General features: G+C 39.6%; 1 protein-coding gene across 3 annotated transcripts in view; it reads left to right on the top strand.

Annotated features, from left to right (window-relative positions):
- Nucleotides 1-27,787, top strand: part of PLCB1 (phospholipase C beta 1) — a 471,912-nt gene that overhangs the window by 260,915 nt on the left and 183,210 nt on the right. For all 3 annotated transcript variants that reach the window (XM_083362231.1, XM_083362232.1, XM_083362233.1), the window contains exon 5: nt 26,538-26,617. In XM_083362231.1, coding sequence (XP_083218357.1) covers nt 26,538-26,617 — 80 coding nt within the window. The remainder of the gene's footprint in view (nt 1-26,537; nt 26,618-27,787) is intronic.

Raw genomic sequence — 27,787 nt, 5'->3', positions numbered from 1 at the left:
TGTGGTTCCTACTGAACCAGACTGAGAGACCATTTAAAGGCTCAGAAACCCTTTGCAGGTGTTATGGCTTAATTAGCTGATTAGAGTGGGACACTTTGAGCCTAGAATATTGCACCTTTTCACAATATTCTAATTTTCTGAGATTGTGGATTTGGGGTTTTCATGAGCTGTACGCCATAATCATCACAATTATGACAAATCACGGCTTGAACTATCTTGCTTTGCATGTAATGAGTCTTTCTCATATATTAGTTTCCCCTTTAAGTTGCATTACTGAAATAAATGAACTTTTGTACAATATTCTAATTTTTCGAGTTTCACCTGTATATGCCACCCATCTCACGATTCAAGGTGGTGACTGAGCAGCTCAATGTTAAGCAATATTATGGTACATTGATCTTTTTATATACCGTACTATTAAATAACAGTCCTAAATTAAGTAACTGTTTGCTTCATCAGCTTGTAAAAATTGTCATAGTTATGACAGTCTATTTCTTAGAATATTTGAAATATTCAGGCATGATCTTTTTATTCAGTTTAAAATGGTAAAGATCTAGGACTCTATATTGCTCATATGTCAAAAAGTAGATTATTATGCATTGACATAACACACTGATACTCTTGTGCATAGACAAGGAAAATGCATTCTTTCTTTGAGGACAGGAGAGGAAATGCATCTATTCTCTTTCTCTTTAGTTATGTGGCCATAATTAGTAATAAAGTTGAACTTTGCACTAAGTTGAACTCTTTAATAAGGCTAACTTCTTAGTATTATGTAAGGTAAATATCTTAGTACTGTGTAATTAAAAGAAAATCTCAGAGCATGTTCAAAAGGGATTAGACTCAAATCATGATACTTTAAAATAGAACAGAGCTGGAAGGGACCTTGGAGGTCTTCTAGTCCAGCCCCCTGCTCAAGCAAGAGAACCTATACCATCTCAGACAAGTGACTTTCCAATCTTTTCTTAAAAACCTCCAGTGATGGAGTACCCACGATTTCTGAAGGCAAGCAGTTCCACTGGTTAATTGTTCTCACTGTCAGGAACTTTCTCCTTAATTCCAGGTTGCTTCTCTCTTTGGTCAGTTTCCAACCATTGTTTCTCGTCCTTCCCTCTGGTGGTTTGGTGAACAACCTGGCCCTCTCTGCCTTGTGGCAGCTCCTCAGATGCTGGAATACTGCTATCATGTCTCCCCTATTTCTTCTTTTCTTTAGACTAAGCAAACCCAAGTTCTGCAGCCGTTCTTTATATGTTTTAGTCTCCAGGCCTTTGATCATCTTAGTTGCTCTTCTGTGAATTTTTTCCAAACTCTCAACATCTTTTTTGTGATATGGTGACCAAAATTGGTTGCAGTATTCCAGGTATAGTCTTACTACTGTACAGGATCTTTTTGTATCTTGAGCTTGTCTTCTGGGGTGTTGGCTATTCCTGCCAGTTTAGTGTCATCTGCAAATTTGATTGGTTCCCCTTCTATTCCCTCATCTAAGTCATTAATTAAGATGTTGAAAGTACTGGTCCTAAGACAGAGCCTTGTGGTGTCGCACTGCTTACTTCTCTCCATGTGGATGTCTATGGAGATTCTCAGTCATCCAGGTCATAGTTATCCCAAAGACGCTTTCTTCACAAGGCAACTGGAATTTCTTGTTTTTTCTTTGAAGATGTTTCGCTTCCCATCCAAGAAGCTTCTTCAGCTCTGATTGGATGGTGGGGAATGGAAAGATTTATACTCCTTGCAGACAGCTGTTCATTTGCATTCTTTTAGAGAGTCGTTAATGCTACCTGGAGACTTATCTGTGTCCTCAGAGTCACCTGAGTGGTGGAAATGTGTGTGGAGCCTTCTTGGAACTGTTGAAAGGACTGTATTGTAGACTGGAGGTAGGTGATGTTGTATGCCTCCCCCTCTGTTGAGAGAGGGCTGTTCAGTTTTGACATAGATGGCCTCTTTGAAAGTGGGGTGGAAGCTCTAGTTCCAGTTGTGGTGATACATCAAGGATTACCTGCACGGGGCTTCTATTAAAATTTTCATGTATTTCCCACCACTGCAACTTGGATTAACTGTTTTCAGTAATCGTGGTTAAATTCAGAAGGCCATGAAAAGGAAATATGGAAGCCACCTTTGGCCCTGAGTCCATATATTGCACTTTCTGGCATATTCAACCCATATGTTGCAGATAAGATGTTTAGTACAGCCTATTGGCAGTATAAAAGGGATGTGGTGGCTCAGTGGGTTAGGACGCTGAGCTTGTCAATCAGAAGGTCGGCAGTTTGGCGGGTCGAATCCCGAGTGCTGTGTGACAGAGTGAGTGCCTGTGACTTGTCCCAGCTTCTGCCAACCTACCAGTTTGAAAGCACGTAAAAATGCAAGTAGAAAAATAGGGACCACTCTGGTGGGAAGGTAACAGCGCTCCGTGCGCCTTTGGTGTCTAGTCATGCCGGCCACATGACCATGGAGACGTCCTCGGACGAGCACTGGCTCTTCAGCTTTGAAACGGAGATGAGCACCGGCCCCTAGAGTTGGAAACGACTAGCACACATGTGCGGGGGAACCTTTACCTTTTTTATTGGCAGTATATGGAATCTTTCTTTCTCTCTCTCTCTCTACCCCCTCCCCATTCCTAACTACACACAGTACTCAAGGCTCAGAAGAATTCTTGAAATTAGCTTTTCTCTGACCTGTTTTCACCATTTCTGTAATTTGGGTTTATAAGTTTATTTGTGTCACCAGCAAAGAATCAGGTTGCAGTTCAGTATATTTATCACTCATGCCTATACACAAGGGTCTAATCATCTAAGGTTCAAATCTGAATTGGTGCTAGATATGGGTCAACAGAATTCAAGAGGGATTGGACAGACTGTTCGTGAGAACATAACGACTCTACGCTGATGACTCGTTTAACTCTGCCTCCCAGCTCTGCCTGCTTTTCTCCTATAGTTTGCCACCTTTATTACTGTGATTTTTGTGGTGGCTCGGAACAAGATATAAAGTAGTCATTAGAGCATACTAGCTTTCTCTTAGCTATAAGGGTAATCACATGCCACTTGCCCCATTTTGCACAAACTGGTGCACTAATGGTTTCTTCTGATTTGGCTCTTAAAAGTAAAGTCACATTGGCTAATTAACTAGGATTATCAATTGCTAGACAAGACATCCCAGATTATTTGAGACCGCTGAAGAGTATGGGGGTTGGGGTATGAATCATTTGATTTTTACCAGTATCTTATTGCTAAATTAAAATTAGCTTTGTGTGCCTGGACACATTCTCTATATCTCACAGAAAAGAAACCCTTTTTTTACCAAGTAATTTCTCTCCCTCACTTTCCCTTGGAAATGTTTTACAAGTGCAAGGCCTAATAAATGAAATTTGGTTCTTTAGGGCACCACAGCTGATAAATAGATGCCCTTCAGTTGGCCTTCTTGTTCAGCTGTCTCATCCAATAGGCTTTTTAAAAAGCTAATTGTTCTTGTTGGCAGGTTTTTCTCTTTTCTTTTATTATACTCTGTAGTAAATAATGAGGTTTGGGTAGGCAGAAGAGTTTGGAAATCACCTTGATGAAGTGATTAAAGCCATTTTTATATGTTGCTTCTGGAAGTTTGTCTTTTGATAATTAACTATGGAGAATAATTAGTTCCTGAGATTTCCACTTGCTGTTTGATTGAGACAGTTCTGTTCTTTTTCTAAGGCTGAAGTAAAATTAGTGGAAACTTTAACGATGAATGGCACATAACTATATTTTTTTACAACCAAGCTTGATGCACTTTCCTGCTTTTGGGAAAAAAATGAACTTAATGTTACAGTTAAATCAGTTTGAAGATTCCACTTTTGTTATTTCCGAGAATGTGTGACTTGGTTTTCTTTTAGTTCAGCTTAGCTGTATTTACTGCTTTAGACCAGCTGTTGAAAGACTACACAATTCAATGAATGAATAATAAAAAACAGTATGTTCAATAGTTAAAAGCATTTCAGAGATCATGAGGACAAAACTTAGCTACCTTTCCATATATGTTTCTGTAACAGCCAAACATGGGGGATTTCCCCCCTCACACTGGATTAGCTGGAATAGACAGCTTATTTGTAAGGAAGCTGCTCAGCCTGAGTGCTGTGTAAGATAGGCAGCACAATAAGATCTACACACTTGAGAGAGGCATTTTTTCTCTTGAGCTGGAAGGTTGTTGTCTCTTCTGCTAATATGGATGCTAAAGTATTCAACATTTCCAGGAGGAAAGTTTTCCAGTGCAGACTTCATGGGATATTGATTAAATATATACTGTAGCTGGAATAAAATTGTCTTCCACCCAGACCACCCCTACAATTTTTATTTAGTAATTAAAGAACACCAGTCAATAGCTTCTTCCAATTTTGAAGAAAGAATGGATCTGGTCACTGTTGCAATGTGTCAGTTTCCTTTTGATATTACAGGAGAACATGAAGTATAGATACAGGATTGTGTGAATTATGATAAAACTCATAGAAGACTGATCGAATTAACAACTTAAATGAAAATTCAATAAGCCTAGATTTGGTTAGAACAAGAATAGACTCTGTAATTGTTTCTATTTGGACTTTTCCCCCCACTAATCTATTTAATGATTCCCTTGGATCAAAAATTTATTTATGAAGAAACAACTCTTTCAAAATACCGTAATGAGTATTCTTTGATCTTTGATATATTGATGTTAATTTCAGCATACATATATTTGTGTGAAATGTTTGTGTATATTTTATACCAATATTTCATACACACCAAGTGGGGTGGGGGTGGGGGTGGGGGTGGTACTCTTCCAGAAGGTTATATGATCAGCCAAGGAGAAGTATGGCAGGATAGCTCCAACTGTAGTCTAGATATTAGGATTTGGAAGAGGTCAAGGGTTCTGTGATTGTTTGTTTGTATCCCACATTTATTATTAGGATTTGGAAGGAGGTCAAGGGTTCTGTGATTATTTGTTTGTTTGTTTGTATCCCGCATTTGTTATTTTCACAAATAACCAAGGTGGGGAACATATCCGATATACCTTCTTCCACACAACAACAACAACCCTGTGAGGTGGGTTTGGGCTGAGAGTGTGTGACTGGCCCAAGGTCACTCAGCTGGCTTTCATAGCTAAGGCAGGATTTGAACTCACAGTCTCCTGCTTTCTAGCCTGGTCCCTTAACCGCTTGAGCCAATATGCCATGCTAGAGATTACTTTTGTACCTTGGTGTATGTGAAGAATTGCAAGTTTTTGCACCAATTTTGAAAACATATGCTCCACAATATATTTTGCAGAATATTGAGTATTACATTAACATTAGTTAGTACTTTAAATTTGGGTTTTTAAAGGGTAGCCCTGATTTGAAACTAATGATATTTGTTATGAAAATTCAGCAAAACATGCTATAAAGTTTCCCATAACATTCTGATATAAAAAAACAGCTAAATGTGGGCTGACATGTGCTTCTATTAGGTGGATACAATGCTAGTTAAACAAGCATTATATCCACCTAACAGAAACACAAGTCAGCCCATATTTAGCTGTTTTTTAATATATATACATATGTATATATTAGAAACTTACAGGAAACTTTGAAAATGTTTTGCTGAATTTAAGGAACACTGTTGTGTTCACCATATTTCTTAGTCAATTGAACTGATCCCTGTCAGAAGAAGAAGCTGATTTAGAATGACCTAACATCTATGTTAGAAGGCTTTTGTCCTTCTAAGCAATGCGTTCATTTCTAAATGCTTAATAATATGTTCCACAATACCAAAGTCAAGTTGGATAGTCTTTAGATACCTGAGTCATCTTTGCCCACCACCACCAGCACCATTTTTGAAGATTTTTGAAGATAAGAACATTTGTCCTTATCCAGTTCTGTGTTCAGTTTGGTCTAGTCCAGCGGTTACAGCATCGAGTTAGAAACTAGGAAGCTATGAGTTCCTAATATGATGCTCTCCAGTGTGTTCAGCTACAGTTTTCATAGCAAAAACATTGTAGTCCGATACTTAATTATATTTGTGTAATGGTATAGCCAACAACCTAATAGCATTCCATCTGAAAGGAAACTTAATTTTGCTTCTTATGTCTTGTAATGTAATGAAAATGTTTTTTGGTCTTCCGAGTTCATAAAGTCTTGAAATCTCTCATTGATTTTACAGGTGTTTAATTGTGGCAAAGATTATTTCTTGCTTTTGGATTGTTCTCCCTCTCTCTCTCTTTCTCTCTCTCTCTCTCTCTCTCTCTCTCTCTCTCTCTTTCACTCTCACACTCTGTGTGTGTGTGTGTGTGTCTTTTCTGAGGTTTTCGCAGGTGTTTGTATGTAGATCTTTGGTCATTCGGGTTTTTCCCCACGTAAAATTGGGGGTATCAGGGCAACGTTTCGACGAATTCTCATCCGTCACCCTCAGGCTGGTGACTTCAGCTTTGTTCTTCTGGGAGAAGTGTGTGATAGTGGCTGTTTTTTCTTTTTTAACTGCCAGAGGGGGGGTGTTCTGTTGGTGGAGGCTTGGCTGTGTTCTGATGGGGTGGAGGTGTACTCTGATTGGGTGGGGGCTTAGCTGTGTTCTGATTGGGTGGGGATGTGTTTTGAGTGGATGGGCTGGTCTCAGCTGCCAGCCTTAGACCTGAACTGGTGAGTTGTGCTGCTTTTGTTAGGCTCCGTGTTTGTGGTGGTGCCATGTTTTTATAGTGGGTGTCAGTTTGCTTATTGTGTGGTTTGGAGGGGTTTAAAGTGGCTAATGTTGCAGCTGTAGTTAGGTTTCTGTTTTGTGGTTGTGTGTCGTTATCGTTGTGGGTTCGGATTTGCTTTTTGAATGGTTGTGTGGTGGTGATGTCATGTGATGTTATGAGTTTGGGTCTGGTATCATTCTTGATGGTTGGGACTCGTCTGTCAATTATGGCGGGTTTCCAAATGGCTGGTAGGCGAGAGGTATCATCTCGTTTATTCATGCTGTGGGGGCATTTTTCTGTTGTGACTCAGGGCCAGCCTGTGGGTCCGACAGCCTGTGGGTCCTTTTCTAAAAAGGGGTTTGCCTTACTACAAGGCCAGAAGGGCTGGTTCAGAACATTTTCTATCTCGATGGCTTCTCTGATTATTCTGTTGTTAAAGTGTTCAATTTTGGCGATAGTTCTGGCTTTTTTAAAATCAATTTCGTTTCCAGTGGCTTTAAAGTGTTGGAACAGGGATGAAGTTTGTTCTCCCTTTCTGAGTGAGTTCCTGTGCTCTTCAATGCGTGCACTTATTCTTCTATTGGTCTGTCCGATGTATGTGGTGGGGCAGGTGGTGCATGGGATTTCATATACTCCTTGGTTTTCTAACCCAATTATGTCTTTGGGGTTTCTTAGGATGGTGGATATTTTTCTGTCTATGCAGAATGCTGTTTTGATATTGTATTTGTGGAAGATCTTGCTGATTCTGTCTGTGATCCCTTTTAAGTATGGGAGGAGGACTTTGCCATCTTCTTGTTCTCTGTCTTGGATTTTTGTGGGTGTCTCTCTTGGGATTAAGTTGGTAATCATGTTTCTTTGGAATCCGTTGGCTGTTAGTACGTTAGTGAGAGTGTGTAGTTCGGTTTTTAGGTGTTGTTCGTCAGCTAGGTGTTTTGTTCTGGAGATGAGTGTCTTGGCTACGGAGTTGATCTGTGCTGGGTGGTGGTGTGAGAGTGCATTCAGGTAGCACACTATCACACACTTCTCCCAGAAGAACAAAGCTGAAGTCACCAGCCTGAGGATGACGGGTGAGATTTCATCGAAATGTTGCCCTGATACCTCAAATTTGGGTGTCACTGTTCTGTTCCTAATCTGTTTAGGAATTTAGTAATCACCTTCCAACTTCTAACTTTGTCATGAGTTTTCAAGATTTATCAAACAAAATGCAGCATACAAGCTCTTTCTTGCATTTTTATTTAGCATGACTAATTTCTCTCAACAGTGGCCTTTGATAATTGAGCAAGTGTAAGTTATATAAATTGAGCTACGGTTCTCTCTCCCTCTTTTTATCTGCTATGAAAGGAAGTTGGTTTACAGTAAATTACTTTATGATGATATAGTTCAGAGATTAACTATCTGTCTACAGGCAACAATACAGTTTCTGCTGAAATGACAGTGTGGCATATCTAAACCTGAAGTTGTTACTAAATTCCCCAAAGAGCTAATCGAGGTCTTCACTTAAATTTAGCTGGAAACCTCACAAGACTAGCAACTCTTAGGTCTCTGTTCTGGTACCTTCATTTCCTCCTTTCCCTTTAGCTATCTGCTTTAAGATATCATCCCTGCAATGTAGTGGGTCCGACGCAAGGAAGAGACGCCAGCCGGAGTACGTGTTCAGCTCTTTATTGGGGGGGTAGCGTACTGGGGAATGAGGGTTACCTGGCCTCCTTAAATACCTAGCCAGGTAAGTGGACAGCCAATGGGGTTGGACCTAGGTTTCCCGCCGAAAACTGGGTTTCCCGCCAAAACCATTCAGGCCAACGCCCCCAGGTGGCTGTTGCTATGCAGGTGCCTGCATACATAACAATCCCCCTTGCATAGCAAATCCCTCTGCAGATTTCTTTTTTTCTATTTTTGAACACTCCTGGAATTTACATACCTTAAGCAGTCCAATATTCCTTAATTCCTTATTTGCTTGCTAGCCATATTTTCTATATATTTTTTTCTTTCCCTTCCTCCAGCTTTACTTTATATCATTGCCAGCTTCTATTTTCATTTTCCCATCCCAGGAGTGAAACCTTTTATCTCTTACTTTCCCCCCAACTGAGTTTATCAGCCACAAGTACAGTTTACATCCCTTTGTGACAGGATGGCAAAGGGGTTTACCTTCTCCAGTCCATCAAGAAGCTCTTCATGAGATTCCTCAAGCTCCTATCACTAACAAGCTCCCTCCCTCCTATCACTAACATTTAATGGCATTTCTGGTTGTTGTTTTTTTTTTTTTTTTTTATTGAAAAGTTTTAAAATACAATTTTCCTTTGAAAACCCCCCTTCCCCCTCCCTCCTCCCCTCCCTAACTCCCCCCTACCCCCCCTCCCCCTCTCCCTCCTCCCTCCCCTGTCCCCCCCTTCTACTTCCCCTCCTCCCCCCTCCCCCCCTCAACTTCCCAGAGCAAGATACAAGGTGTATATCTAAAAAGCAATCATAAACGATCATATACTAACAATTATAAACTCTAAAATCCATCACTCTCTAGCTTATATAGAGTAAGCCAATCCTTAACAATACTAAATATATATAAAAAACTAAAATAAAAAAAAGAGAGGGGAAAAAAAACTAGCATCATTCCCATCTATGTTCTTCCACAATTCACTATTACCTAGACATATTCTCACTTACACACCACAAGCATCTATCCCTATTAACCTCTCTAGCCAAAATAGGCTATAATAGATAATAGATAATTCTTACACAAATTAACCCGCATTAACCCACAAAACTTTCTTCCTCTTTCTCTGTAGTTAATTGTCCATTAATTCCAAATTAAAAATTCTGTTACCATAGATAACATCCCAAAACTCTTAAAAACCCAACTACCACTTGACTATAAGTATATTGCGGAAGTTCCATAGATTTCTACTAATCTTATTTTTTAGTCTTTTTTGAGCGTTTTAAGGCAGCACGCGTCACCCTCTGTTCTCTAAGATCATCCAAAAGAGTTGCAGCTTGATCTCCTCCTGTACCCTTCTCGTCCATCTGTCCATCTTCATCCTCTTGACATTCTCCTTCTCCAGATCCCTCTACAGCTTCCAGAAGTGTTGATGGGGTTACTTTTAAAACATTGTTGTAAAAATCATGCGCTTGCTTCACAGTACCCAAACAGTACCTTTTGCCATCATACATGAAGCTCAACCCAGCTGGGATCTCCCATCTGAACCTTATATCTCTTTGCTTGAGCTCTTGCACAAGAAATATAAAGTCCTTCCTTCTCTTTAAAATCTTTGGAGGAATTTCTTTTAAAACCAAAACTTCTTGACCAGCAATCACAACTTTAGTATCATAGGCAGCTTGTATAACTTCATCTCTAATTTCCCTTTTTACAAAATAAACCACCACATCTCTAGGCAACTTTCTCTGCTTAGCAATCCACGAGTTCACACGAAACACTTTGTCCATGCCTTGTTTTATTTCAGATGCTGGATGGTTCAATACCCCCTCAAGAGCCTCAGAAACCATCTTCTTTAAATCTTCCTTAATATTCTCTCTTAGGCCTCTAATTCTAACAGCAAACTGCATCTGGTAAAATTGAGCCAAACTCTGTTCGCTATCCAGTTTGTCTTTTAAATCTTCAATTTCCAATACTTTTGCTTCTAATATAGCATTCTTTTGAGTCAAATCTCCCACTTGATCATCCAGCACCTCCACACATTTAGCTACTTTATGCACTGAAGTCAAAATGTCTACCTTCATCTCTCTAAGTTTCTGTTCCATCCTTTCTTCCATTCTCTGCTCCAATTTCTCCAATTTCTCCTCCATCTGTGCAAATTTAACACCCATTGACTCCAAAATTAACTGGGTATGTTTTTCAAGATCCTTCGATGTCAATACATCAGGAGAATGCAGCGCCTGCAGTAATGATTGTTGTTGCACCGGAGAATTTCCAGCACTCCGAAAAGCTCTAGGGGGAGGTTTAGCCGCCATCTTTTACTTACAATTGTGACGCACTTTCACTTTAAGTTTTAAGCAAAGTCCATCAAGCTTGAGAGTAAAACAAAATAATCCTCTTCATCTCTTTATCTTTCCTTCTTGCACTGCTCTGCCTGCTCTTTTCCTTTCATAGTCTCTCCTTCAAGCAGGGATGGTCGCAGACGCCTGGCTCTGCTCCATGAAATCCGGAGCAGAGACGCTGGCCAGCTGGGAGCAGCCCAGGCTACGGGGGAGTTCAATCCTTCAGCCGCCCAAGCTCCAAGCTCAGGCGGCCCCGGAGAACTCTACCCCTACCTGGGGGCTCACCCCCTCCTCTTCTCCCGAGGAGGGGGCTTCAATTTCGCCCGAACAGCTGATCGGCGCTGTTTCGGGCGAAAAAACAACAGCTGAGCCGCGGGCAGCCCGGGAGGGCTGTCTCCGTCGCCGCGGAGCCACCGGAAGTCCCTGGTTGTTGTTTTAATAAGGCTGAAAAGCAGTTTTTATCTCTGATTCCTCCAGTGATTCCAGTGCATCCGAATTATATCTTCTCTAGTCTCTGAAAATGATTTTTCAAAACAATTTCAGGGTCTATTTGCAAAAAGGCTGCCTACTTCTGATGTATAAGAAGCCTGTGAGAGTGGCTACAGGGTAGTTTTCAGGCATTGTTTCAATTGTATGCTGATAAACCTGTGTCTATTTCACTTTTACATCTGAACCAGGAAAGGGCAGGCTTGCTTTTATCTAGTGCTTGAATGCATTCGATCAGTCGACTGAAACTGAAGCTTGAAAAGACAAAGACTTAATAATGAGCTATCCTGATTTCTGATAATTAAGAGTGTATGTCCCTGAAAAAAATAAATATGTGACTATATCACAGCCATTGGGATGTCTTCAGTGTTCATGATCAGATTGCTGTAATGCTACGAGGTATTCTGTGTTTTGAAGTTTCAGCTGTACAAACGGTGATGGTAGACTACATACGTACACACATATACTTCTGCTTATTGTATTGTATTGGCGGTCAGTTAACAATTCAGGATTTGGTGGATAACATATAAATTCCCTAAACAACTCAAATCCGAGTTCCTCTTTTTGTTCTAGTGATTGCAACAATAACAAAAAAAGTGCTGTAATTGCTTAAGCTTGGTGTCATTGCACATCAAGGAACGTATGCATTTGTTGTTTGGAGACAGTTGCATAGTTGTTGCATTTATCTTCTGCCAAGCTTAACGTTGTTTGAATGTGCCTTGCCCTCCAACCACCTCCCAACAGAAATTCAGATCAACCAATCAACATGCAGGACGTGTAATCTCCACACAATGCATAGTTGAGATTTAGGAGGCGTGAACATTGGCCCGTCTGCCACCGTCTGCAACTTATGTCTATGGAGGTTCTCAATCATCCAGGTATCATTGTCCCAAAGGTACTTTTTTCGGGAGGCAACTGGGCTTTCTTGCGTTTCTTTTCTCTTTGTGTTTCTCATCCAAGAAGCTTCTTCAGCTCTGACTAGATGGTGGGGAATGGGAAGATTTATATTGCTTGCAGACAGCTGGTCATTTGCATTCCTTTAGAGAGTCATTGAGGCCATTTGGAGGTTTACCTGTGTCCTCAGGGTCACCTGAGTGGTGCAAATGTGCGTGGAACCTTCTTGGCTGGGGGATGTTTTCTGCCCTGTGTCCCTTCACTGTTGAAAAGAGGCACAGGCTGTTGGGGATGAGTCTGTGCTGTCTGCATCTCAAACTGAAGCACAAAAGGTTCCTGTAGTCTGCAATACTTTCTGGAAACCCATTCAAAGCCTGTTGTTGTTGTTTTTTGTTGTTGTTTTTTGCCGGTCCTGAAGCCTAAAACTCTTTTCCATGGAATTGTCTGTGGTGTATTTCTGCAATCCATTTTTCCATCCCTTGAGCTACAGGTCCTTCCTCGCCAGGTCCCCTCCAGCAAAACCAAATAATTTAAGTGAGAAAAAAATAACTTTCACCAATTGGTTCCAATTTGGGTGAAGTACTTCAGAGAACATAGATCAGTTAGGGGCTGTCTTTTTCTACAAAAAGTTATTTTCGTCTATATTGAGGCAGGTGTCTTCAAGGATCAAGTATGATGCACATCGTGAATGAGAAAAATGTATTCATGAAGTAGCAGACCTCAAAATTCATGGGTTCAGAGGGAGATTAAACTACATAATTTGTTGCTCGAGTTAATAGGAACAGCATAATCTGAATTATAGCGGGTATGCGGCTTTCTTTATTAAGTTTGAAATGTGTTGTTTGGAAATCAGACTGGCTTATTCTTAGGCCGAACGGTTTATTTCCTTTTTATAAATAAATCGGATGGAATTAAAGAAAGAAATTAAAACGATTTGTCTTACGTCTTCAGTTCCCAAATATGTTCTGATACTTTTCTTGATTCAAATCTGCCTCTTTTATCTCTTGGTTTTTCCGAGTTCAAAAATTGTGTGTGTGTGTGTGTGTATCAAAATGTGCTTGGGAGAAAATGCAGAGTAAAATGTAAGCATTTAATTAGTACGTATTGCGGATAATAAAAATGTGGATAATAAAAATTCAAATTAACTTAGAAATAGGACGAAATATATTGGTGAGTAGAAATGGGTTGGAGTTATAGGAACAGGAAATAGGATGATTCACCAAACCTTTGGGTTGGTGGATATATCTTGAGGACCAGTTTGCAAAATACATCGGTGGTAGCGTCCTAAGATCCCTCAATTTTGTTTTGTTATTTTGGGGGCAGATTGACACATTTCCGAAGAAAGTGCTGAGATGCAGCCACATAATATCGGGTTTTTTCCCCCTTAGGGTTCCTTTATATGTTTAGATTACTTTCTGATCATATATGCATAAGTGGAGCTTCCTTCTCTTTCCATTCCCACTTTTTCTGCATGTGATGATATTGGAAGTGCTTGATAACAATTTGCAGTAAATTACTGTTTATATAGCACTGTTTGCTATTCTTCTACCAAACTAAAGCCTCCTGGTTTGGCTTTCTAACTTTGTCCAGCAAACATTCCTGTTCTTTCCTCCATTAACTCTATCCCTTTGGCTGTAAGGGGAAACCCAGGAATAGCTAGGTGCCCACCTGACTGCTCTTAACTTACTACTTCTTTGCCCTATTGTTGAAACTGGCCTCCGGTATGCCATTTATATCTACTGCCCAGCTGTATTAGAAAGTAAAAAAAAAAAGTTTAAGAAAATAGAATGTAATGTTTGCCTAAGTGCTACTTAAAGGCAAAATAGGAAAGTGGTAAACAGATTTTTTTGGGGGGGGGGCTCAGTAATAGACTCTGAACAGTATAATGGAAAAGAAAAGAGGTTATTCTAGGAATGACGGCAATGACAACTTAAACAAGAACAAGGGAGGTGGGGATATTTCAGAGAGAATAAAGAAGACAATAGTTAACTTGATGGCTTTTCCATTAATAAAGTGAAGTAATAAAACTTGGAAAGAGAGAAAGAAAGCACTTTCAAATCACATATGATATAAAGATGTTTATTAAGAATACTGTGAACTGAAAGAGGTACGTTTAATCAACCTTGGACCAAATAAAGGCTGAATATCTCCTTCAGATGATCAACAACTAAAGTGTCTCATAGACTGGAGCAGGCTTTCGTGGTATCAATCAAGCAGTGATTATCTTTCTAGCTGAAAGATAGTGGGGACAATTTTCTGGGATCTGACAGTTTGCCAGGATTTTCAGAAGCAGAGCGGGCCACTTTGTAGTGTACTTGGCAATTCTCAGACTGCTGAACAGGAAGTCACTGAACTGTAGTATTTTAACTTGGCCAGCTGACTTCTGATTGGCCCATGATACAAGAGTTCGAGAAAGCTGATTCCTGATTGGTTCTTCATCTGAGTAGATTTCAAATTAGTTTGTTTTGAAGAAATTTAAATTCTGTCTTTGAAGATACCAACTTAGCTGCTAGCAAACTGAGTTGAAACATGTCGACAATGCTCTAGAAGCTAATGTGTACTTTGCTGGTGAAATCAGGCAGGCAGGGCATCAGCTATAAATATATTGTGGAGTTCTTGGTGCTCTCTGATTATTTGCTTGCAGACTTTTCATTATCCACCTAGGTAACCTCATCAGCGCTAGTGAGTGTGAAATTTGTTCCCTGTTTGTACATAGGAGCTTGCCCTGCCAGTGTTGGTGGGAATGTGTTTTTTTCCCTTGGTAGTTCCTTGATTGGAGTATTGTTTTTTGTTTGATTGTCTGTCTGGTGTTAATTCTCACTTATCTGGGTGTTGGCTGATGAAGAAGATGTCTTCTGGTTTTTCTGTTTCTGTAGCTTTTTATTGTCTCTTTTCAACGGTGTGTAAATATGGTTTATCTCTATGTTTATATTCATATCCTTGATCTACAAGGGAGGAAAGCCTTCAAATCAGAATTCTAGACACAGAAAGGTGTTAAAGGCAATAGCTTTATGTTAAACATCTAGCAGTTACTTTCAGCACAACCCTGATTAATGGATATTTGGCTCTCTTTGCTTCTCATCAGCTTGCAGAAACCTGAACAATCCAATTCAATCCAATATATACATATACATACACACACACACACACACACACAACAGAGAGATACATACACACACATATGTATACATACACACACATATACATACATATAATACACACACACACACATATAGATATATAAATATATAGATATATAGTTTGTTGTGCATGAACATACTTCACCTTGTTGTAAATGGAAACCGAAAAGAGTTTCCCTCAGGAGAAATGCTGTGTGGAAACCATGCCATAGGTATGCGTCACCTTCCAATATTCATTCAACTGTATTTATTTTGACTGGACTTAATGGTGGCATATTTCTCAGACTATTTTCCAATGGCTTGACATTTTGCCCTGTTTGCAATTAACTGTCATTAGGCAGTTTTTCTGACACGTTTTTGTAGGCTTGCCTTGATGGTAGCCTGAGGCTAACAATCTTAAGAAAACTTTGAAATAATGAGAAATTGCAGAAAAATCATCATTAAAACCTGACATAGGACAAATGCTGCATAAACCCGTTGGACTTTGGGACATTTAAGAAAGTCCTTGTTTTCTGAAACAAAATATACTGATCAACATTTCTTAAGTGTGTGTGTGTGTGTGTGTGTGTCAGACCTTGGCCAGCCAGCAGGTTTTGCAATCTTTTTAAAGATGGCACTATAATTCTGGGCATTTTACATGCATGAACGGATGGATTTAGAGAATACTGGGGTGGTTGGGTGGGATGGATATGTGTGTTTCACTGCCCTAAGGCCAGCTGCTTAAACAGAAACTTCCAGATAATTCCACCCCCTCTTTTTTCCTTCTTACCAGATGTTTACTTGTTTACAGCTCTTTTCTTCGCTTTTTCAGTCTTAGAATTTCTTCTGTTCTGGATTTTCAGTCCCCTATAAGGTTTTGACCATCTGAACTGAAGCTCCTCCTTGTTTGGTATTCATATAAGGTCACAGGAATCGGGGATGTTGGGGTAGCTAAGTGTCCAACCATGGTTTAAAATGAGCAAAGGGCTCACAGTTACGTAACAAATAACTTTGAGCATAACCATAACAAGGGCAAATTTGCAAGGGGCTCAAAATTTATGACACCCCAAGGTGGCAGACTGAGCATATAAGCAATGCTGCCAATTCAATTTTCTCTGTACAGTATTGTACTTCTAGGGAGTTACAGTCATCTTTTTTCTAAATGTGTCAGCATGTTCAAAGTCTGTGCAATTGTATGGAATGTCTTTAAGGATAAGTGCAAAAAAAAACTGCTTTTCTCCCCTTCATGAGATGTTCTTCTTTTTCCTATGGACATCTTTACCAACCTTATTCAAAAGAAGGTGAGTCTGAATTTTACGGAAAAGAATGGGGCAAATTTAGAATATTCCTTTCTCTATAAAGAGAAAAGTTCTGTGCAATTCAGCTTTACCACCTTGTTAATGTAACATTTCCAATTCACACTGAAATCACTTGTGGCAATTCCCGTCTTTCCCCCTGGGTTTTGCATCTGTGTATCTGTGTTTCTCTCTGCGTGTAAATTATCCCATTTATAAAATTAAGTGACTCCTTATCACAGTGTTAACATCTCCCAGATGCAATATTTGGACACATTCGTACATTCCAGAAAAAACGGGGGGGGGGGAGGAAGAAAATAGGAGATAAAGGGAAGGAGGAGTTGCATTGGGAAGGGAAATAAAAACAACAAGGGGAATATAAAATTGGATAGCGAAGAAGCAAGTGAAAAACCAATTGATCCGGGAAATAAATAAAGGAGAAGGAACTTTGCTCAGGCTTTACAAAAATACTAACATTTTTTAGGCAAGTAATCTTTTTGAAGCCACAGGTAATCTTCAGAAGCATCTATATTTTTCAATAGACGTCTCAAGTGTTCTGTCAGGTAAATATATTGTCTCTTTAAGGAAACTTCTGTTTAGAATGAGAGACCTCATATTGAAATATTTAAAATGAAGGCTGTGCTCCAGAGGCAGCTTAGCTTGCTTCTGCCGCATAATAATAGCATACAATTTTTGTGAACAGGGACCAAGCATAAAACATGGGGAAAACAAATCTACTGTCTTTTATGTTGTTCCTGAAGCCCCAGATTCTAATAGTATGGAGTATTGTTTTTATAAAACCAAAAAAGTGAGTAAAATCTACAATATAAGAAAAGTATTTCCCAAACATTGTTTGGGATGTTGGATATCTACATCCTGGGAAACTTGCTAGAGCCAATAAACAATAGATTGCAACTGAATAGGCATGTTTTTTTATCAAAAATGAAAATAAAGAGGGAGTTTATACTACTTGTACAAGGAAGGGTACTAGGAACTCTGGGGGAGAATATGTTTACATAGCTACCTCCTTGCTTAGGATTCCACCTCTAGTTTCCTCTATTGAGTTTCTCTTGAAAGGATTCCAGAATTTTGTACTTAGAAGGTTAGAGATATAAGAACACATCAGTTCTAGAATTCCTTCATTTGTCCTGCATTTCCTATGGAGAAAAGGCATTGCTGCTGGACACAAAAATTAGAAGAGCTACCTGTCACTGAGAAAGGAACCATACCTTCAAGAATCAGGGCTATCAGGGTAGCCAAAATGGTTTAAGGTGAACTATAGGCACATTTCCAATTTAAGTTCGTCCAGGATGGCAGAGGGAACAAACATACTGGAGGCTGCCCAGACATTCTTTCCCATGCCATCTTGTATTTCAAGTCACGGTCATCTTTTCTAAATGTGTGTCTGCGTGTTCAAAATCTATGCAATTCATGGTATGTCTTTAAGGATGCTGAGTCCTTCCTTTGAATGATGTATTTCATCTGTCTTGGCAGTAGATAAATGGCCACCCAGGGATACTAGTGAGAATTGTGTACTTGAGATACCTACAAACTGTCAAATCTATATAATCAAATGTTCAAGCCTCTGTTCTCCATTTTGCTTAGATGAAGGGTATTAAAAGGACTTTTCTTAGTTCTACTTAATATGTATCAATGCAGGACTGTAATGTTTGACACTAAGAAACAAATGGGGGTTTAAGGATGGAAGCAAGCAAATAAAAACAGTCCTCCAGTTTTTCAAAACAGACAGAATTACAGAGCAGAGAGGCAGGAGGCTGCATTTCAAATGAAATGATGTTCGTGCTTTGTCTAAAAACAAATCCAATTATTATCATTAGAATGTGAATTTTAGATGTGTGAGGAATGTTCTATTTTTACACCAAAAGTATTTTGAGGTGTGACCTTTTTTATGCTTAATCTTTGTAGCGTTTAGTGTCACAAGGAGAATTAAAACATATTATTATTTCTTCCAACATTGGAATGTGAAAGAAGGAGTTGGTTATTTTGGAAAGTGAAAAAGCAAGACAAGACAGGATAAAATGTTGGATGAGCCACAGCCTTGATAAGAAGCTAACGATAAAAGGATTACCTTGTTCCTTTTGAAATCATAGAAACCCAAGATAATAGACCGCCTATGTCTTGTAACAAGAAGAAACAAGGAGCTTTGCTTTATTTATTTGTTTGTTTGCTTGACTGCCTGAATCCTAAATTAGTCTGGGAAACCTGAAACTAAAACTTCCTTCACTGTAAAGGAAGTTCATATTTGGAATTTTCCTCCCTCTTCATTTTTTTTAACAACCTGGTACTCTCCAATCAGGGGTCCCCAACCCCCAGTCCGTGGACCAGTACCGGGCCATGGCGTGCCAGCAACTGGTCTGCACAAAAAGGAAAGCTCCACCCACAGGATGCAGGCAGCACACAAAACCACACCCCCTCCGGTCCGTGGAAAAATTTCTCTCCATGTAACCAGTCCCTGGTGCCCAAAAGGTTGGGGACCTCTGCTCTAGATATATTGAGCCACTCAAATTTCCATGCTCACACTGATGGGCCTTGTGGGAATTTTAGTCTAACATATTAAGGGAGGAAGATTTACTTCCATGATTCTACCATTCTGACAAATAATCATCATCGTCCTCTATTGGTCTGCCTATATTATTTCTTTGCTTGATTCTGCATGTATTGATCTGATACTTAACACGCTATTCCTCCTTAAAAAATGTGAATTTTAATTACTGAGTTTAGACTTTCTATTTAAAATTATTCAGTGTCATTGTGGGTTCAAAATCACTTTCTTTCATCCCTACGAAGGCGGCTAGAGCAAATCACTACCAAAGTATCTTGCCAAGAACTTGATGTCACATTATCAATCAAATATTATAATTGTTTTCCATATTTTTCATAAACATTTACTCCCTGATATGTGCAAAAAATGGGTTCTGTCTTATCCCCTTATTCTGCTGATAAGGGCATACGGAGTGTGACCAGAGATATACACTTCCCCTAAGAGAGATTCTGAGTTGCTAACCATGCTGTTCTAGACAATACGGTATCTGTAGTAGAGACCTTCAACTTTCTATGTACTATAATATACCAAGACTTAAAATGGACCCCTAACATCAAAAAAGTCATCAACAAAGCACAACAAGGAATGTTCTTTCTATGCCAGCTGAGAAAACTCAGACTGCCCAAGGAGCTGCTAGTACAGTTCTACAAAGGAATTATTGAGTCTGTCAATTGCACCTCTATAACTGTCTGGTTTGGCCCTGAAACCAAACAAGACAGACACAGACTTCAATGGATAGTTAGAACTGCAGAAAAAACAATTGCTCCCAGCCTGCCTTCCATTGAGGACCTGTATACTACACAAACCAGAAAGAGGGCTGTGAAATTATCTACAGACCCCTCACATCCTGGACATAAACTGTTTCAACTTCTTCCCTCAAGATGACTCTATAGGGTACTGCATACCAGAACAACTAGACACATTTCCCCCCATGCCATCACTCTGCCAAACATCTAATCCCCACAACACTGTCAAATTACCTAGTAGGGCTGTATTACTATTATCTTTCTCAACTTTCCTATTATCTATTTCATTATCTTCTTATGACTATAACTTTATTGCCTGTATTTTACAGTTTATATTAATTGTTTTATTTAGTATCCTAATATGATTTATGTTGACTGCTTATTTAGGATCCTATGATTATCACTATGTTGTACCATGATTTATGATGAATGTATTTTATGATGATTATGATCATGATTTATCACTTGTCGCTTGTATGTAGACTGAGAGCTTATGTGCTGGAGACAAATTCCTTGTGTGTCCAATCACACTTGGTGGCCAATAAAGAATTCTAATATGGAGGGTCTACATGCTTCAGTGTTTCTTGTGTATGTTGATATCTCCCCTTTTTAATCTTAATGGCCCTTTCTTTTAAAACTTGTGAGTCAAGTTTGATATTAGAAGTAGAAGAATTTTCAGTAGGGGCAAGGAGAATTGGTTGAAGAGATTAGATGCAGTATAGAAGGGCTGAATGCTAGGCAGAATATGGAGGTGTGAGCTTATTAAGTTCTTAATAAGAAAATCCCTCCTGGTTTAATTTCTTGAATTAAAGGAAGCATATTTAATCTGCAGAATAATTACAGGTGAAACTCACAAAATTAGAATATCATGCAAAAGTTCATTTATTTTAGTAATGCAACTTAAAAGGGGAAAGTAATATATGAGATAGACTCATTAGATGCAAAGTAAGATAGTTCAAGCTGTGATTTGTCATAATTGTGATGATTATGGCGTACAGCTCATGAAAACCCCAAATCCACAATCTCAGAAAATTAGAATATTACATGCAATCAATAAAACAAGGAGTGTACATAGAACAATATCGGACCTCTGAAAAGTATAAGCATGCATATGTACTCAGTACTTGGTTTGGGCCCCTTTTGCAGCAATTACAGCCTCAATGCGGTGTGGCGTGGAAGTTGTCAACCTGTGGCACTTCTGAGGTGTTATGGAAGACCAGGATGCTTCAATAGCAGCCTTCAGCTCTTCTGCGTTGTTCGGTCTCATGTCTCTCATCTTTCTCTTGGCAATGCCCCATAGATTCTCTATGGGGTTCAGGTCAGACGAGTTTGCTGGCCAATCAAGCACAGTAATCCCACGGTCATTGAACCAGGTTTTGGTGCTTTTGGCAGTGTGGGCAAGTGCCAAGTCCTGCTGGAAAATGAAGTCAGCATCCCCATAAAGCTCGTCTGTGGAAGGAAGTATGAAGTGCTCCAAAATCTCCTGGTAGACGGCTGCATTGACCCTGGACTTAATGAAGCACAGTGGACCAACACCAGCAAATGACATGGCTCCCCAAATCAACACAGACTGTGCAAACTTCACACTGGACTTCAGGCATCTTGCAGTGTGTGCCTCTCCATTCTTCCTCCAGACTCTGGGTCCTTGGTTTCCAAATGAGATGCAAAAGTTGCTCTCATCAGAAAAGAGGACTTTGGACCACTGAGCAACAGACCAGGTCTGTTTTTCTTTAGCCCAGGTAAAACACTTCTGACGTTGTTTGTTGTTCAGGAGCGGCTTGACAAGAGGAATACGACATTTGAAGCCCATGTCCAGGATCCGTCTGTGTGTGGTGGCTCTTGATGCATTGACTCCAGCCACAGTCCACTCCTTGTGAAAGTCCCCAACACTTTTGAATGGCCTTTTCCTGACAATCCTCTCCAGGCTGCGGTCATCCCTGCTGCTTGTGCACCTTTTTCTTCCACACTTTTCCCTTCCACATAACTTTCTATTAATGTGCTTTGATACAGCACTTTGGGAACATCCAACTTCTTTTGCAATTACCTTTTGAGGCTTTCCCTCCTTGTGGAGGGTGTCCATGATGGTTTTCTGCACAACTGTCAGGTCAGCAGTCTTCCCCATGATTGTGATTCCTACTGAACCAGACTGAGAGACCATTTAAAGGCTCAGGAACCCTTTGCAGGTGTTATGGCTTAATTAGCTGATTAGAGTGGGCCACTTTGAGCCTAGAATATTGCACCTTTTCACAATATTCTAATTTTCTGAGATTGTGGATTTGGGGTTTTCATGAGCTGTACGCCATAATCATCACAATTATGACAAATCACGGCTTGAACTATCTTGCTTTGCATGTATTGAGTCTATCTCATATATCAGTTTCCCCTTTTAAGTTGCATTACTGAAATAAATGAACTTTGGCACGATATTCTAATTTTTCGATTTTCACCTGTATATTTACTTTGGTTTTTATTTTTTACAACAAGTATGCTTTTGTGCAAATGAATTCCTTTTTTGGTTTGGGAGAAAAATGGAGAATAGCTCCGGCATTCAGACAGAATACTGATGCAATTGAAATAGATCTTTGCTTGTTTTACCTTCCATTAAAATTTCATGGTGAGATTGGATCACCTAAAATGCTTTAGGTTAGAATCAGAAGGAAGATTGCATAATAGCTTCTTTTTCTTCACTGAAGTTTTTCGAACAGAAGCTGCATAGTCACCTATCACGGATGGTGAGGTGAATCCTATAGTGTGTAGGAGGTTGATGACCTCTTAGATTTCTTCCAGTTCTTTGATGCGCTGATGGAAAAGAAGTGCTTAAATGGTTGGCTAAGGATGCATTTGGTATGAAATATCAAAACTATCTATGGATATTCTCAATCATCCAGGCCATGGTTGTCCCAAAGTGCTTTTTCAAAAGGCAACTGGACTTTCTGTTTTTTCTTGAAAATGTTTTGTTTCTCAGCAAAACAAAATGTTTTAAATAAAACATTTAAGAAGCTTCTTGGATGAGAACTGAAATATTTTCAGGAAAAAAACCAAAGTCCAGTTGCCTTCTGAAAAGCACCTTTAGGACACGCATCAGAACTATTTTCAAGTCTCTCAAGTGTTGTGCAGTGTTGTACAAGGATTCTGTCTTGAGTAGTTCTAACAATATTGTGGTCGCCAAGTATACAGTGAACTACTGAGGGAATGCTTTTATGGCAAGGAGATTGAAGACAAGTGTATTTGCAGTGTTTCTAGAGAAACGTTGTAAATTGGGATTTATTATCAATTTCGGGAAAGGGAAGGGAGTTATTTGGCAAGATGAGAATTTGCAAGACCAAATATTGAAGGAGAACAGCAGGGAAGCTTACATATAATAAGCCTCAGATTTTAAGATTGGATTACAAGAAGATTTTCCAAGCTATCAGCATAGATGTGGGAATAAGGGTAAGAAATGAAAGAAGAATATGTTGTATGCAGGAGGGAGGGAGGAAGGCTTTGGGCACCTGCGTTTTTCAGAGCGTGGGAACCTTTAATTAAAACATGCAATTGCTGCTACTTCAGTGAAATTTGACACGTGACCAGCAGTTCATAGTGTCCAAATTAATCTTCACAGTTCTTGATTATCCATAGCAGAATCCCCATTCCCTAAATTGGCGAACTGCAGTTTTATAAAATATCCTGGCTGGGAGTTGTTTTTCTCATACAGCGTTTAATTCACCATTTGCTGCTGTGTTTCTTGCATACTTTTGCTTTCTCATGAATGTTGCTCTCACTGTAATATAAGAGTAAAAATTAGATCAGACTTCCATCAAGAAAAAGGAATAGGCAGCTGGCATGGGGAATTCTGTGACCTCCACAATTATCTTAGCACATGTATATGCTCCCTTAAAGCAGCTGTAAAGTCAATATTAAAATATGTCAGTTTCCTGCTACATAATGTGGCTCAAATAGAAATGAGGTTGTTATATTATCATCAAGAGGTTTATTCATTAACCTTCCAAAAGATAGTCTGAACTCCATGGTTCTTTTCTTGCATATTAATAAAAGAAAACTAATGTAGAAGTCAGTTTGGTGTAGTGCTTACAGCAACAGCTAGAAACTGGGAGCCTAGGAGTTCTAGCCCTGACTTAGGCACAAAGCCAGCTGGGTGACCTTGGGCTACAGGTAGTCCTCAACTTATGTCATTTGTTTAATGACAGTTCAAGGTTATGACGGCCCCAGAAAAGTGACTTACCACTCAACATCAAAGTTATAGCCATCATACCACCCTAGCGGTCATGTGATTGCAACTTGGATGCTTGTTAATCAGTTCACATTTATGGTGGCTACAGTGTCCTGCAATCCCATGATTGCAATTTGCGAACTTCACAGTAGGCTTCTAACAAGCAAAGTTAATTGGGGAACATGGATTTGCTTAACAACTCGTGATTAATGCCCTCTGAAAAAAATGGGCATAAAAATCAGATCCAGTCACATGAAGATTCATTTAATGAGCGCAATGCTTAGTGAAGTGAAATTCCAGTCCCAGTTGTGGCTGTATGTTGAACAATAACTGTAGTCACTTTCTCTCAGCCCTAGGAAGGAGGCAATGGCAAACCACTTTGGAAAACCCTTGCTAAGAAAACTGCAAGGACTTGTTTAGGCAGTCTCTGAGAATCAGAGATAATTGGATGGAAGAAAAAAATATAGAGGCTCAAAAACTGATTTATGAACCAAGAAGACCCAAATTTAAGTATTACCTCTGCCATGTGGGCTTACGCAATTGAGACAATAATACAAATCTTCCTTATGGTTTTGTTGCTGTATATAAAATAATATTTGAATACAGGTACTCCTCAACTTCCAAAGGGGAGGGAGGGAAAAATGCTAGCAAATGCCACTGTTCTGAAAGGCTCAGGATGCTGGGGGGGGAGGGGAAATTCTGGCATTTTTTAACATTTTGAGCCCTTCAGAACAATAGCGTTCACTGGTGTTTTGCCAGATTTGAGGTCTGTCCCTCAGTACATTGGAGAAATTAATCTCAAATGTTTGAAAATCCTAGCAAACACCTAGGTCAGGGGTAGGCAACCTCGGCTCTTTTATGACTCATAGACTTCAACTCCCAGAATTCCTGAGTCAGCTTAGCTGACTACTACTACTTATTATTATTATTATTATTATTATTATTATTATTATTATTATTATTATTTCTCCTTAAAGGATGACACGAGTTAAACCTTCCCATAGGAAAACAATCAAGGTTGGTGGAAAGGTATACCAAACAAGCAGAAATGGGCAGGTTTATGGACAAGTGTGAAACAGCACGGAGTAGAAAGCATGGTGAATGGGGTAATTATGTTGGCAGAGAGAAGCAAACAAGAATGAATAACAAGAAACACGATTCTGTTAGTAACAATGTAATCATATATTTATATTAACTTTTTGACATAGAGGTAAGTCCTCTATGACTCAGGAATTCTGGGAGTTGAAGTCTATGAGTCATAAAAGAGCCGAGGTTGCCTACCCCTGACCTAGGTTATTGCGATTGCTCTCTCCTGTCAGGCAGGGAAAGGACCTGAGCACCCAGCTGTGTTGGGAGGCCTGAGCCTTCCCTCTGCCAATCACACCTGGCATTCTGATGAATGACCCAGATGGTTGCTTAGTAATCACAACTGGCCCAGCCAAGATTGTGGGTATTGAGTGAAGTGGTCATGTGGCAACTGACTTAATGAACATTTCTCTCAGTGACTGAGATTCCGGGCCCAGTTGTGGTCACAGGCGGAGGACTTACCTCTATGTCAAAAAGTAATAATAATAATAATAATAATAATAATAATAATAATAATAATAATAATAATAATAATAATAATAATAATAACAAGAAGAAGAAGAAGAAGAAGAAGAAGAAGAAGAAGAAGAAGAAGAAGAAGAAGAAGAAGAAGAAGAAGAAGAAGAAGAAGAAGAAGAAGAAGAAATTGGAAGTGACCTTGGAGGTCATCTAGTCCAACCCCCTGCTCAGGCAGGAAATCCTATACCATTTCAGACAAATGGCTGGCCAGTCTCTTCTTAAAAACTTCCAGTGTTGGAGCATTCACCACCTCTGGAGGCAGGTTGTTCCACTGGTTAATTGTTCTAACTGTCAGGAAGTTTCTCCTTAGTTCTAGGTTGCTTCTCTCCTTGACTAGTTTCCATCCGTTGCTTCTTGTCCTGCTTTCAGGTGCTTTGGAGAATAGCTTGGCTCCCTCTTCTTTGTGGCAGCCCCTGAGATATTGGAACACTGCTATCATGTCACCCCTCACCCTTCTCTTCATTATACTACACATACCCAATTCCAGCAACCGTTCCCTACATGTTTTAGCCTCCAGTCCCCCAATCATCTTTGTTGCTCTTCTCTGTACCCTTTCTAGAGTCTCGACATCTTTTTTACATCGTGGTGACCAAAACTGGATGCAGTATTCCAGGTGTGACCTTACCAAAGCATTGTAAAGTGGTATTAGTACTTCACTTGATCTTGATTCTATCCCTCTGTTAATGCAGCCTAGCACAGTGTTGGCTTTTTTGGCAGCTGCAGCACACTGCTGGCTCATATTGAAGTGATTGTTCACTAGGACTCCGAGATCTCTCTCACAGTTACTACTATTGAGCAAGGTACCACCTATACTATACCTGTGCATTTGATTTTTCCTGCCTAAATGTAGAACCTTACTTTTTTCACCGTTGAATTTCATTTTGTTAGATAGTGCCCAGTGTTCGAGTCTGTCCAGATCCTTGAAGAAAAGTGCCTCCGGATGAATCTAAATGGAATTTCTTTTCTTTTTAATTTTTTTCTGTTTAGGAATGGTCAGAACAAGTCTTCAGTCTGGCAACAAACCTGCTGGCACAGAACATGTCCAGGGATGCTTTTCTGGAAAAAGCGTAAGTACCAAATTCCTTATTGTGCGGGAAGTTGCTTCAGTTTCTTATGTGTCAGCTTCCTTTTCTTTCTGAAGGAATTATTGCTACCAATTGTTTGCATGATGATGGATTACTGCCACTGTAAACATGCTTTTTCCTCTTTTCCCACCCAGATGTCAAACTAAACATCTTTTTAGAAACAGAACTAAGAAGCTCAGCCATGATGGCTCAAATAGGTGTAGCCTGAGCTTCCATTAGCATCATCCTAATACTTTTAAGTAATACGCCTCCTATTCTGGGAATGAATATATAAGGGGAGTCACAGCAACAGATAGTGTGTTAAGCCAGTCTAGTTCATGTTTAGGCCCCAGAAATATAGTTTCTGATTCCTGACTGTGAAGTATTTGAATGCTGAAGTCCACAATTTTGCCACTTAGCTTATGCGTGGGGAAGGGAATCTTTTCATCCTTATTTATGGTTACGTGGCAGAAAGCTCTATTTTTCAGGAAGGATCTCTCTGATACATTTGGCGTTTCATGAGCAGAGAAGGAAATCTGCAACATCCTGAGAAGTCTCCTGAGAACCTTGAAAGATGCTCCATTAAAAGTTAGAGCAGGAACCTGAGCTAAGTTCTTTAAACGGTTAGTTTGAATCCTTCAGTAGTAAGGATTCGTAAGTCACCGAGTCTGCTCTGTTTTTAGCAGTAGATTCATGATCAGACGTCTCCCGATTTGGCTGGGGCCAGATGGATATTGCACTTACTTTATAATTTTTATAAAAAAGAAGGAGGGTCTAGTCATTTTATTTTTAAAAAATGAAAATCTTACGTGTTTAAAGTTATGTGTTGTTCTGTTAGAATTTGAGGCTCCTTGCTCAGCATGCCCTGGGATGACTGTGTGACTATCACTAGTTTTTTAAACCTAAAAAAAAAAGAAAGATATAAAAGACTTTTCAACATGGAACTCTAGGAGCAATCTCCAGCATCACTACCACCACACAACTTTTTTCTCTGGAGATTGATTCCAGCAATTCCCTGGATAGAATCCCAGTAGAATTCTGAACAGAATTCACTGCAGTGGATCTGCAGTGGTAACAATATTTAGCAAGCATTACCTTAAACCCAGTGGTGGGATTCAAATATGTGAACAACCGGTTCTACGTGTGGATGCCGCTTCTGGAAGTCCATTCTGA

Source organism: Vipera ursinii (genome assembly GCF_947247035.1).
Source record: "Vipera ursinii genome assembly, chromosome: 1".
Taxonomy (NCBI): Eukaryota; Metazoa; Chordata; class Lepidosauria; order Squamata; family Viperidae; genus Vipera; species Vipera ursinii.
Note: the sequence above shows the minus strand (reverse complement) of the source record. Positions and strands in the feature narration are given on the sequence as shown.